The sequence below is a fragment of the Candoia aspera genome, chromosome 3 (assembly GCF_035149785.1).
Source record: "Candoia aspera isolate rCanAsp1 chromosome 3, rCanAsp1.hap2, whole genome shotgun sequence".
Classification (NCBI taxonomy): domain Eukaryota; kingdom Metazoa; phylum Chordata; class Lepidosauria; order Squamata; family Boidae; genus Candoia; species Candoia aspera.
This window is the reverse complement of record NC_086155.1, coordinates 104,319,787-104,333,325: the sequence shown is the minus strand read 5'-3', so window position 1 is coordinate 104,333,325 and position 13,539 is coordinate 104,319,787. Positions and strand designations below refer to the sequence as shown.

General features: G+C 37.3%; 1 protein-coding gene across 1 annotated transcript; it reads right to left on the bottom strand.

Moving 5' to 3' along the window:
• Positions 1 to 551: 551 nt before the first annotated feature.
• On the bottom strand, positions 552 to 12,425 carry LOC134493725 (torsin-1A-interacting protein 2-like). The gene is made up of 5 exons (XM_063298466.1): positions 12,068 to 12,425; positions 6,042 to 6,207; positions 4,590 to 5,075; positions 3,026 to 3,163; positions 552 to 1,819 (listed from the first exon to the last, which is right to left on the bottom strand). Exons 2-5 carry the CDS (start codon positions 6,073 to 6,075, stop codon positions 1,050 to 1,052), a joined length of 1,428 nt encoding a protein of 475 aa, XP_063154536.1. The 5' UTR covers positions 6,076 to 6,207; positions 12,068 to 12,425; the 3' UTR covers positions 552 to 1,049.
• Between the last annotated feature and the right edge of the window lie 1,114 nt (positions 12,426 to 13,539).

The window sequence follows — 13,539 nt, the reverse complement described above, 5'->3', positions numbered from 1 at the left end:
ATGGAATTGAATTATACCTATGTAATTCTAAGGTAGCTTTTTCAACCAGCACTCTCCAAATATTTTACAATACAAGTTCTAAGAATTCTCAGCCACCTTCAGTGCCAACATATCCAGGTAAGTCCAAGAGTCCTAGCCAGTCACTGCACAAATACTAAATTAGATGAAGTGGTATACTGACAGAGCATAAGGTATCTTCTTCTGTTCCCTCTAGGATATTTATGTTGTATCTTTTGAAGGAACTGCAGTTTGCATCACAAATTAAAATCACTGAAACTGAGAAGAGATGCAATACACAACAGCTTCTTTATATACAGAATGCTATATCACATTGTAGTGAAAGCTCGTTTTAGAATTACCATTTTGGAAATATCCCTTATATGCACAAATATAATGCATTTGATTTACCTGACACTGCAACCCAAGTGGAGTCTGTATTAAAAAAATACTTTTTATAAATTCAGTTTGTTAACTGCACAAATACAGAAAATCAGATCAGGTTTGTTTTGCAATTAGCTTTAATGTCAGCATCCAATTTTCAGTAAGTTGATTGAACTAGTACAAGGATATCTTGTGCAAATAGGCTAAACTGCAGTGTTTGCTTGGGAGGAGGAGTTCACATAAAATACTAGAATTCTCACATGCCAATCATGAGTTAAGCTACCCATCCTGTGCATGAGTTATTTTTTTTCCCACATTGAAGAAAGTGCCTTCTAGATGAGAAAATTGTAGTGTTTCTATTTTTTTCCAATGGCAAACTTATTCTGGATATATAAATGTGCAAATTATATTAGCTACCCATCTTTAAAATAATTGCATCATAAATGCCAACTCAACTACAAAATCAATTCAGTAACTTCTTCTCTGGTAATCAAATAATCAAAACCAACATCTAACTTGTTTCCCGTTAATACCTCTAGTCCTCTTGGGCAATCAAAAAAAATCTGATTTGTGCAAATCCTTCAGAGGGCTGGGGAGGGAGGGGTTAAAGGTGGGTTCCTCTTTTTTCTTCAGTTCTTACAGGTGAAGTCTTCTTTATTTGCCACTTGCTAAGAGCAGCCATTATCTTCTATAAATGGCACAGGACAAACAGGCAGGACTAAGTGGGATATGCGGCTCCAGAGCCCACTTAGCTTATCAGTATCCATAAGGTTGTAAGATCTCGGTGAGTCAGAGTTTGTGAATTTGGCCCAGAGGAAGTCCCGCACATTTTCTTCCACAATCTGTAAGCCAATGCTAGGATCCAACTTCCCATTCTCCAGCAAAACTGTCAAAATCAGTGCCACATCTTTGAAAGCAGCACTCTCGTGGTCACAGTATTTGTAAAAGATTAAGGTGGAACTTGCAGGCAGCGATTCAAACTGATGTACTACTGCTGCCTTTCCTCCCCCATGGAAGCCAAAGCTCAGCTCTTCATCCACTGCCAGCTTTGCAAGATCACTGCTCAGAGTGGATTTAGACGTTCCATCTACATGGACTGTGCTACCTCCGAGGGATGATGAATAGGCACTGGCAATCTGCGTGCTCAGACATTTCAGAGTTGATTTAGCTTCCTGGGCAGCAGTGAAGATTAAGATAGCTGGTTCAGTGTGGTAGGATGCATTAAGGTGTTTCTGCAATATTTTCCGTACCCGTCCCCACAGATGAGGACTTTGACCTGGAAAGCTGTCTTTCAGTGGATCAAATCTTGATAGGAAGGCCTCCACCACTGGATTTTTTGGCATACTCCAAGGGTGTGCAGTGTAGTAACCACTGCAACTTATGAAAATAGCAACCAAAAGGACCATGATTCCCAGAAAAATTCCATAGCGGGGAAATCCTAATGATCAAGGGTAGGGAATGGAGAGTGAAGACAGAGAGAAAATCATTCAGAAAACAACTTCACACACACACAAAAGCCACATGCCAACAGGCTTATGATAATATATGATCAATGGAATTAATTGTATCTCATATCTCAAAGACATGGGGCCAGTCTTGGAACAGTACTGGCAACTAATTCCCACCCCCAGGCATCAGGTCTACCACTACTAGATAGGCAGACAGTTCAGGTTCAACTCCCCCTTTTAGCATTAATATCTTTTGTTTGGCTTAAGAGAGTTTTTCCCACCAGGAAAAACTTACAGTCTCCAATGCCTGCAGAAGACAACCTAATATATTCCCTTTTCACTATTCTGTCTCCCCCACCACCAATATTTTTAAATAAGTAGAAAGCCATGGACCACTGACTTTCTAGATGCTTACTAGAAAAGTTCAATATGTTTATGATTATTTCTCTATAGATTACTTTGTAACTAATTTATTTTGCCATATGGGATTTTAGATTAAGTTGCATTAGCAAGACAATAGGGAAACACAGAATGTCTTGAAACTGGAACACAGAAATTTAGTTGCTTAAAAAAAACAAAGATAACTGCCATTTTCAGCATCAGTTATATCCTGAAATTTATATTCCCCATTCCCATCAAAAACAGCATTTAAATCAGCTAACAGTACTATCATCATAATTAATACTTATACTAGCATAATTAGCATTTAAAGAAATAAAATACTTTTAAAGCTACATGAATTACAGAAATAAAACCAGCATCACCAGTTGAAACCTCCACCAACAAATAGTGCCCTTCCCTCTATGAGGGAATCATAGAAGCTTGAAGCAGCTGAGAAGACCCATAATATTTAGGGCAGTTGTCATTTTCTATCTTAAATATTTTTTGGCTGATTATGGGAACAAAGCCAGGGCTGGCTGCACATTAATTTTTGCAGGTATATGGCCAACTGTGTATTGGAGCTGGATTAGCAGTAGGGATCTTGCACATATTGGCACTGCAGGAAAAGATACAGCAAGATAATTGATTTTTTTTTTCATTTTACTTGATTTAGCTGTAACAGCCTTTGTTTTACACAGTAAAATAAGTGTAGAAATAAATGCCTATTATGACAAATGATATTATCAGAACTTGAATTTCATTAATTACTGTATGGCTTATTTGATCAGCTTTGTAAAAATCAAGGATTTTCTCACCATTATCTTGATGAGACTGGGAATTGTTTATTACCAGTTGTTCCACTGTGCTCTGCTCATTTCCTTCTGGTGTAAGGCACTCACTTGTCTTTTGAGAATAGATTTCAGTCACTGATTTGCATGTAGTATGTTGTACATCTTTAAAAAAAAAAAAAAGCATAGCACTGTTACAGGAAGCAACCTGTCCAGTTAGAAGAAATGTAAGAATTACACAATTTTACCAACCAGTACAGCAGGCTTTTTCAACCATTGGTCGCAGAACTCCTGGCTAGCATGTCAAATGGCTATGAGTGATGGAAGTTACATTCTAATAACTGAGGAGTCAAAGTTGAGAAAGTTGCACTAATCTGTAAGTAATCAGCTAAAAAGAAAGTTCAGCAATAGTTCAACCTCTCATGTCTTGCTGCCATTCTATGCTCAAGGTGAAACATCACACCAAACCATTCTATAGTTTGTTTGGTTTTGCCCTTAGTTTGTTGTTTGTACCCAGTCACCATAGTTTATTTAGCAAATCACAGCTTAGCAAACTATGTCATAGTGCCTCACTCTTACTATCTTCTATAAACATGCAGCAGGTAAGAAGCTCAACATTCATAATTCCATCAAAACAGCAGAGGTAAATGAATGAAGTATTGTGATGTTTTACAATACTCCAATCGTATAGGCAAGTTCTTTAGACATTTCCTGGACTGCAAAGCCTATATTAAAATACCATTTTTAAATGAAGATTTCATGGTCCCTAATTGCAGACAAACACCTGAAAAGTAAGTGTATAGAACTAGACTGGATTCTCAATCAAGCTGGTATGAAAGGACTATCAGGCACCAAGAGAGGTATGTCTTTCCTTTCAGCTTATACTGAAAAAGTGGGATTTTTAACAATCCATTACTGTTTTAAGACTTAAAACACTTAGCAAAGTTCTCATCTGAAGAACAACAATAAAAGTTTACCTCTTGGCACTAACTGAAACTAGAAAAATGTAACTAGAATCATGTTTATGAAACCTGGACCAATGTTAAATATTTTGTTCTAATGTCTAATTTGACATGGGAGTTTAGCCAACCCCATTTTGTCTTATGTATCTGCAGTTAAAATAAAAGTAGTCCTCACTTAACAACTATTTGTTTAATGACAGTTCAGAGATACAACAGAGCTAAAAAAGTTACTTACAATCTGTCCTCGAAGTTATGACTGTCACACCACCCCCACGGTCATGTGATTGCAGTTTGGGTGCTTGGCAACTGGCTTGCATTTATAACCAGTTGCAGCATCCTGCGGTCATGTGATCGTGATTTGTGACCTTCCCAGCCAGCTTCTGACAAGCCAAATCAATAGGGACCTGTTGATTCACTTAACAACCGCTGCAATTTGCTTCATGACCACTGTAAAAATGGTTGTAAAACTGGGTCCAGTCACTGATACCTCGTTTAATGACTACATTGCTTAGCGATCAAAATTCTGGTCCCAACTGTGGTCATTAAGCGAGGACTACCTGTACATTTAATTAATAAACTTAATATAGAACACACTGTTGTACTTCCTCATTAATAAAATACTGCTTTACCTGCAATCAGATATGTCTTTTCTATGCCTTTAAGATTTTGAACTGTTTCTGTTTTCTTGTCCAAACCATCCTCTTTTGTTTCTTCAGTATGTTTCGGAGAGTGCTGGCTTTGCTGGCCATGTGAACTGATTTTATCTTCTGGAACAGTTTCTGTTAAAGATTTTTCCTTTTTCTGAGAATCTTGTAGGTCAACGTGGATGGAACACTCAGTCTTTTCATGTAAAAGATTTACCAAATTTGTGACTACAGAACTATCTGGTAAACTACCAGAATCAAAGGGAAGCCTTACAGTGCATTCTGTAGCATCATTAGCCTCCTTTCTTACTGGAAATCCATCAGAATATAACAGCTTTTCTACCAAGGAATCCTCTTTCGTTTCTTCTGCCTCATCCTGTTGAAAACTGGCTGAGATATTTTCTATATTGGGGGGCTGAAAACTCATCTGCCCCTCTGACATAGTCTCTTCTTTTTCTTCTTCAGGGAAATCTGTATGAGGCAACATACAAAACCTGATTTCAGTAAATTTAAGTTATGTATTTACCAGCTTCAAGGTTGTTACATGCTCAAGAAGCTATTTGCTGTCCAGCATAAAGGAAGCAAAGCACTGTACTTCCAGTGAATTACCACGAACTATTATTTTTCACCAGTTTCTAGCTTTCTTTTATTGTTTTAATAGTTTTTATTTTTACATTGACCTTGTTATTCTTCAGAGGCCACACAGGAAGCTTTTGCCTCAAAGACAGCCTACAAAATACCTTAATTCAGTTTTAAAAAAAACAAACAAAACTGTTTTTGCCAACCAATACTCTCTGTATATTTATATCCTGCCTTTCTGTCAAAGAATTTAAAGTTGTAGACCCCTTTTAAACTTCTGAGAAAAAAGCAACTGTCTCAGGATTTTAAAGACAGAGGAGATTTCACTTATATCTCTCCAGTAACTTTAAGTTAGACACACTACTGACTCCTGCTGAATAAATAAATGATCTAAGCATTTTTCATCCAGTCTGCAGCTAGCAATTTGCTGCACATTTAGACAGAAAAAAACTTTATAGTGGAAAGTCCAGATGAATAACACAGCACTTACCATACACTCTGTGCTCACACTGCTATGCTGGTGAAAGTATATTGAATAAAGCTGCCTAAATTTCTACTGACTGCTTGCTACTTCCTAAACATAACAAATCCCCATCTTTAACAGTATTGTTTGTTTGTTAAATTTATATCCCACCTTTCCTGCTGAAACTGAAGCCAATACACATAACTTTACTCTTTCCAATTTCTTCCCTACAACAACCCTGTAAGAAAGGTAGGACTGAGAGACAGTGACTGGCCTAAAGTCACTCAGTAAGCTGCTATGGGTGGATTTGAACTAGGGCCTACTTAACAATGGAGATATGTGTGTCCCAATAGTTCTGAACAGCCACGTACAACATACAAGACAATGAGTCATACCTTTCTGAGCAGATTGCTTGTTCTCCTCTGCCATCTTTTCTTAAGTTTCGATGACTTGGTTTGTTTAGCTTCACCTTCTTGCTTAAACAAGCATTCTTTTGTCTATTCTGAAAGTCTCTTCCAGTTGCATTCCCCAGTGTTCTTGAAAAATATATATCTTACCCAGCTAAAGAAAGAAATTCAAATAAACATCCAAAATAGTTAACTTGTGAAGAAATCTTAATTAAAGCTAGAGCCTTAACTTTAGTTGCAAAGGAGAATATCTCACTGAATTCACTGTAATTTCTCACTAAACATGCTTAGAGTGGCACTGAATTCAAGATTTTTTCTGTCACTATTTCTAATGGCATTAGTGAGCTGATGTGGACTGGCATTGGTCACTTTGATATGGCATACTATGCTGGGAATGAAGAATAGAAGAGGAATGGCGTGGCATTCATCATTAAGAAGAATATTTCAAGATCAATTCTAAAGTACAATGCCGCCAGTGATAGACTAGTATCTATACACCTACAAAGCTAATACTACTACTATTCAAATTTATGCACCAAGCACAAATGCTGAAGATGAAGAAAGTGAAAACTTTTATGAAATGCTGCAATCTGAAATTGATCAAATGTGCAATCAAGATGCCCTGTTAATTACTGGTGACTGGAACCCAAAAGCTGGAAATAAAGAAGGATCAATAGTTGGAAAATATGGCCGCGGTGACAGAAACAACGCTGGAGATCGCATGATAGAATTCTGTAAGACCAATGATTTATTTATTTGCAACACTTTTTTCCAACAACACAGTTGACAACTATATACATGGACCTCATCAGATGGATTACACAGAAATCAAATTGATTACGTTTGTGGAAGATGATGGAGAAGCTCAATACTATCAGTTAAGACAAAGCCAGGAGCTGACTGTGGGACGGATCATCAGTTGCTCATGTGCAAGTTCAAGCTGAAGCTGAAGAAAATTAAAGCAAGTCCAAGAGTGCCAAAGTATGATCAAGAAAACATCCCACCTGAATTTAGAGATCACCTCCAAAATAGATTTGATGCACTAAACACTGATGACCGAAGGCCAGAAGAGTTGCGGGAAGACATTAAGAACATAATATGCAAAGAAAGTGAAAGATCATTAAAAAGGCAGGAAAGAAAAAAAAGATCCAAATGGATGTCAGATGAGACTCTAGAACTTGCTTTTAAATACCGAGTACCTAAAACTAATGGAAAAAAGAGTGAAGTAAAAGAGCTAAATAGAAAATTTCAATGGGCAGCTCGAAAAGATAAGGAAAAATATTATGATGAAATATGCAAAGACCTAGAGTTAGAAAATCAAAGAGGAAGAACACGATCAGCATTTCTCAAGCTGAAAGAGCTGAAGAGAAAATTCAAGCCCCAAGTTGCTATCTGCAATACTATGGGCATCATTGCCCATAGAATCTTTAAGTATTAAATGATGCAGGTAGTATTAAGAGAAGATGGAAGGAATATACAGAATCACTGTATAAAAAAAGAGTTAGTCAATGTTCAGCTATATAAGGAGGTAAAATACGATCAAGAACCATCAGTACTGAAGGAAGAAGTTCAAGCTGCACTGAAGGCATTGGTGAAAAACAAGGCTCCAGGAATTGATGGATTACCAATTGAGATACTTCAACAATCGGATGCAGCAGTGGAAGCACTTACTCTTCTATGTCAAGAAGTTTGGAAGACAACAACCTGGCCACAATTGACTGTAAGAGATCCATATTCATACCCATTCCAAAGAAAGGAGATCAAACAGAATGTGGAAATTATCGAACAATTTCATTAATTTCACATGCTAGCAAAATTTTGCTGAAAATAATTCAACAACATTTGCAGCCTTACATCTACAGAGAACTACCAGAAGTCCAAGCTGGATTTAGAAGAGGACGCAGTACAAGAGACATCATTGCTGATGTCAGACGGATCATGGCTGAATGTATAGAATACTGGAAAGACGTTTACCTGTTTCATTGATTATGCAAAGGTGTTTGACTGTGCGGACCATAACAAGTTATGTTTAATATTACAAAGAATGGGAATTCCAGAGCACTTAATTGTACTCATGCAGAACCTGTACACGGATCAAGAGGCAGTTGTTAGAACATAAAATGGTGATACTGAGTGGTTCAAAACTGGAAAAGGTGTGCGGCAAGGTTGTATACTTTCACCCTACTTCTTCAATATGTACACTGAACAAATAATTCGAGAAGCAGGAATGTACGAAGAAGAACGGGGTATCAGAATTGGTGGAAGGCTCATTAACAACCTGCGATATGCAGATGATACAACTATGCTTGCTGGAAATGAAGAAAACTTGAAGTACTTGCTGATGAAGATCAAAGATTGTAGTCAGCAATACGGACTACACCTGAATGTGCAGAAGATGAAGATACTCACAATGGACCAATAAATAATGTCACAATATATGGAGAAGAAATTGAAGTTGTCAACAACTTCAGTCTACTCAGATCAACGATCAGTGCCAAGGGAAGGAGTTATCAAGAAATCAAACGATGTATCGCACTGGGAAAATCTGCCATCAAAGACCTATCTAAAGTTTTCAAAAGTAAAGATGTCAGTTTAAAAACAAAGGTGCGTCTGACTCATACCATGGTCTTCTCAATTGCCACATATGCCTGTGAAAGTTGGACATTAAAAAAGGAAGATAAAAGAAGAAATGATGCATTCGAATTGTGTTGGTGAAGATTATTGAAAATACCATGGACTGCCAGAAGAACAAACAAATCAGTTTCAGAAGAAATACAACCAGAATGTACCCTAGAGGCAAAGATAACTAGGCTTAGACTCTCATACTTTGGGCACATCGTCAGGAAAGGCCGATCGCTTGAAAAGGACAACATGTTTGATAAAGTCGAGGAAAAGAGGAAGACCTTCAATGCAATGGATTGATACAATTACCGCAACAATGGATGCAAACATTGGAATAGTCAGGCATATGGCGCAAGACCTAACAAGCATTTCGTTCTGTTATACATAGGGCCGCCATGAGTCATAAACGACTCGACGGCAACTAACAACATCATTTCTAAACAGTTACTTTAAATCTTTGAAGCTTATTTAGTTCGTATTAAAATTCCATAATTCTTAAAGAACCTAGTGAATTTTTACAACATGGAAAATTATGCATGCATCTAAGGATATTATATATTAACCACAAATTAATTGAAAATAAGAAAAAGAATTAGGAAATGTGTGAAAACATCAAAATATTATATTTTTATAACAAATTGTGAATTTAAAATGTAATGAAGCGATGGTCAAAAGTAAGAATTGATTTATTTGCACAGAGACAAGATTAATAATTTATTTATCAACATATTCTATTTTCTTCCTCAAATTTAACATTTTTTGCAGTGCTAAGTAATGCTTACAGTAAAAGAATTATAAAATTTAATTTCTCCACATTAAAATTAGAAAGGATTACAATTTAGAAGTACATAATTTAAGAACTTTCAATTATGATATAAATTTCAAAATTTAATTTCCAGATGAACAAATATCCAGTCTAATTGTTAGTAGAAAATGTTATTAAAATAATGAAGACACTTCTCACAATGGCAGTCAAGGTGAATTGATTTACATTGGAGAGGAAGATCAACATAAATAACTGATTTAAATCCCTTACCAATAGTTTACATATTTCCTGAACATAATCAATCATGCTAATATATAATAAAATTAAATCATTTGCTTAATTATTTCATTTTTACAACCAGACCTTTAATTCTTTACTGTGTAATAATTTGCATTCTTTTATTTTACTAAAGATAGACTGTCTTAAATACTATCATAAAGAATTTTTTTTAATGATTAACCGCCATAACAGTTTGAGAGATTAACCATGGGAGCAGGATTGTTCAAACTTTAGCCTTGCTCGTCAAACCAGATATTGTCATTATTAGTTTACCCTATTCCACTTGAGTTAAAACTTCATTTAACTCAGTGAATCTAACAGACAGATAATATATCAGATTATTTAATATTAACCTAGTTATTTAAAAATTGGTGCTTTGACCTATGTAATGAATTAGATGAAGGCCAGTAAACTGGGACACACTCCAAGTAAGAAGGAGGCTCTATTAATAATCTGAAGTGGTGTTTCAATAATTTGAAGAGTCTTCTATCAACCTCCATTGATATATCAGTTCCAGCTATATTTGGACAAAGCCTGTTTACTACTATTTTTAAAGTATTATCCCAATTCTGTGCCAAGTCTACTGTTTGCCAAACAGGCTGAAATTAAAGTTTTGGTTAAGACCTTTAAAATGTAGACACCTTAGGAATGAAAGCCATTTCCCATAATCCTTTCAATTGTTACAATAATATTCAGAAGTTCTTCACCCAAGTGATTCTGTAATTGCCACTATCTGTAAATTAGTGGCAATTGCCACTAGGAGATACACCTGATGTCTTCATAGTATATATTGAAATGTCAGGCTAAGACCTTCTTCTGATGGCTAATAATTACTGTTTAACAGTTGTGCCTTTTACTGATAGCTTCAAAAACAATTTCTATTGTCGCTATTACTGTAGTGTCTTAGGCGTGTTGTTCTTCAAGTTACATTTGTGAACTCCTCTGAGGGTTTTTCCCAGCTGGGCTGCACATAAATTAAGTAAATGAAATTCATATTTACAAATATTGAAAAATATAATGTAAAAAAATATCCATGTTAAAGTATAGTATTTTAACTAAAGTTAAAAGCCATCTTCAAAGACTTATTAACAATTGTTCTAATATTGCTTGCAATATGGACAATTAAAAATGTCAAGTTTACGTAGCCAAGACTGGTAACAAAATGCCGCAGTATGTTCCCAACCCTAGTAGGAGTGGTCCTTATAGAGATTAGGCAGAGATAATGCAAACCACCTACTGTATTTTTTCTTCTGCTGCTTCACTGTGTAAATAATAGGGTGCTGCCAACCACAAACCTTAATACTGTGTAGCAGGGGTGCATCGTTCTAAGATGGGAAAGGTATCTGTCCACTAACTCCTACATTCACCTTAGTTTCTGTGAGCTGTCCAGGTTTGAAGGAGTTGAGGTATCTTTACATGAATGCCTGAATATTTTGTACTGCAGGTGACTCGTATCATTCTCACATCATTAAAAAAAAAGATAGCTGGGGTGGATGAACTAGATTATGACCATAGCATATGGAACCACAACGTTCATGGGGGATCTCGACCTGACGGCTCCCCCCCCAACTCTTTGCCCTAGGAGGCAGGAAGCGTTCATTATGTCTCTAGGCCATTCCACGAATATGCAGAAGCCACACTTACTTGAAGGCAGGGACTGGCTTGTTTCTGGAGGTGTGAGCTTCCATGCATCACGGAGGATATGAAAAGAGTAAAACACGGTAATTATTATGAAAAGCAAGAGCAACGTAGTTTGAGACAGTACTTTGGGTTCATCCATGAAGATTTTTTTTTCCTGAGTTTACCATAATTCTCCAAGCCAAAGAGAATGTTCCTCTCTTACTGTTTTAGGAAGTTAACCTGAAGTAGGGAAAATTATCTAAAGTCTTTCGCATGTGTCGCCCAGTAAGCCTCCGGGAAAATCGCCTCCGATTCTCAACTTGAACCCGCCCTGGCCACGTTAGCTGGACACCTCCTGCGGGCACTACGTCGGAGACTCCGCTCTCTTACCATCCGCCCCCAATCCGGGAACTCACATGGATCCCCTTCACTGACCTGCAGAACGACCCAGGGCTATTTTGGAAGTGAGATGCCAAGTAAAATGGAAGATTAGGGACGAATGGCAGCTTTTAGATACTTCCAGCTTAGTATTTACTCGTAGCCTGAGGCTGGAAGAGAAATGCGTTACGGCAAAGGCCGTTCTTATGCAGGAGAATTGCAACCGGACGTTAGATAACCCAGCTAAAGCCTCTCCCTGAACGCAGTACTGGATTTGGCAACCGACGGATCACAGCGACCATATTCACGGCTCGCACATTTTTCTAGGCTCAGCTCTCCTTCCTCTTACCTCCTCTTGTGCGTCTCTTCCTCCTCCCCTCTCCAACCAGGAAACAAAAGTGAGATTTACTTTCTACGGAAAGTTAGTTCAGACAGGCCTTAGTCGTGTACGTTACGTTCTTACGTCTTTCGTCGTGTGAAAGGCGGTTGTTTCTCAGAACAAGGACAGGACCGATCCTATCTTCTTAAAACGAACTTCTTAGATTTACGATATGTTCCTAGAAGCCGAACATACAGCCACACCAGAATCCTTAATTCCTATCAACGTCAAAATGATTTGTTCCACAGTGCGAGGCTTTGCAGAGGGATGCTGGGATATGTAGTTTTTTCATTCCTCCGTGCCTATTTATGAGAGAAAGCAAGCCTTGGAAGCCGTCTTTTCAATAGCTATTTGATGACGTTTTTCTGTCGAGACAGAACGTTTAAGACTATCACCTCGGTCAATGTTCCTTCCACTTTGGAATATTCTGTTTTATTGAGGCTTTCTTCCTCACTCAGCAGTGCCTCTGTCATGCCTTATCTCTTGAGCAAGTAGGGGATAGCTATAGAATGCTAACAGTTTTCTTTGGAAGGACAAAATATTGACTTAAAAATGTTAAAAGAGTACAATAGGGTTTCTGCTTTTTTAATAGTTGCGTAGAAATGTTAGGTGAACAAATCGCAATGTTGCTGGCTTTGGATGAATTAGAGGTGTCAGGTCTGAGAAAGCAATAACGTTGCTTTATTTTTTTATCCTGAGTTGATGGCTGTCCACAAAGGAGAGGTGCTTGCAAAAGAGACAGCGAAATAAACAGGGCCTTTGAATATAGAATTCTGAACTATGGGTCTTTGCACTCAGTTAGGCTGGATTGCAGCTCACATGAGTGTGTCAGAATACGAGTAAAGCGAAGCTGGGTCTCACAGATACCAATACTCTTGTCTGTATTTTCTTTGGAAGTGAGATGCCAAATAAAGGATGAATGGCAGAGACAGTCGCAGATGAGAATTACTGAAAGGAGGAATTATCAAGTTTGTCCTAATTTGGATGATTTTTCAGAGTTTTGGTAAACAGGGGTAGATGAAACAGGCCATCATTTTCCAAGCTTTGTTCCTTTCTGAGCCATTTATTCAAAATTGCAAGAACTGTATCCAGACGCTTCCCTTCGTGGTGTGGAAAAAGATAACCATCGTCTTTGGAAAGGGCTGCACTGTAGTGATGATACAGAATTGTTATTGCAGAGATTGTGTTAATAGAACTGAAGTTACTGCGGTTCATTAGAAATGTTTTTAAGAATATATCTGGGGACATGAACTTAAGAATTTTACAAAAATATAGGTATATTTCTTTCTGGATTTTGATCTTTCTCATGGTGGCAATCATGGAGGCTCCTGAAATCATGAAGAGGAGGAGAAAACAAGAATTTCTCAAGATAGTAAAAAAGTCTTGCAAATTAAATCACATGTTTAAGAGAAAGAGGCACAAAGCATTTATCAGTTTGTTTG

Excerpts from the sequence above, each read along its gene's own strand:
- LOC134493725 (XM_063298466.1), bottom strand. The coding sequence starts at position 6,075 with ATGGCAGAGGAGAACAAGCAATCTGCTCAGAAAG. Across the intron at positions 5,076-6,041 it reads CAAGCAATCTGCTCAGAAAG|ATTTCCCTGAAGAAGAAAAA; the intron begins GTATGACTCATT and ends TGCCTCATACAG. Across the intron at positions 1,820-3,025 it reads CCAGTCTCATCAAGATAATG|GATTTCCCCGCTATGGAATT; the intron begins GTGAGAAAATCC and ends CTTGATCATTAG.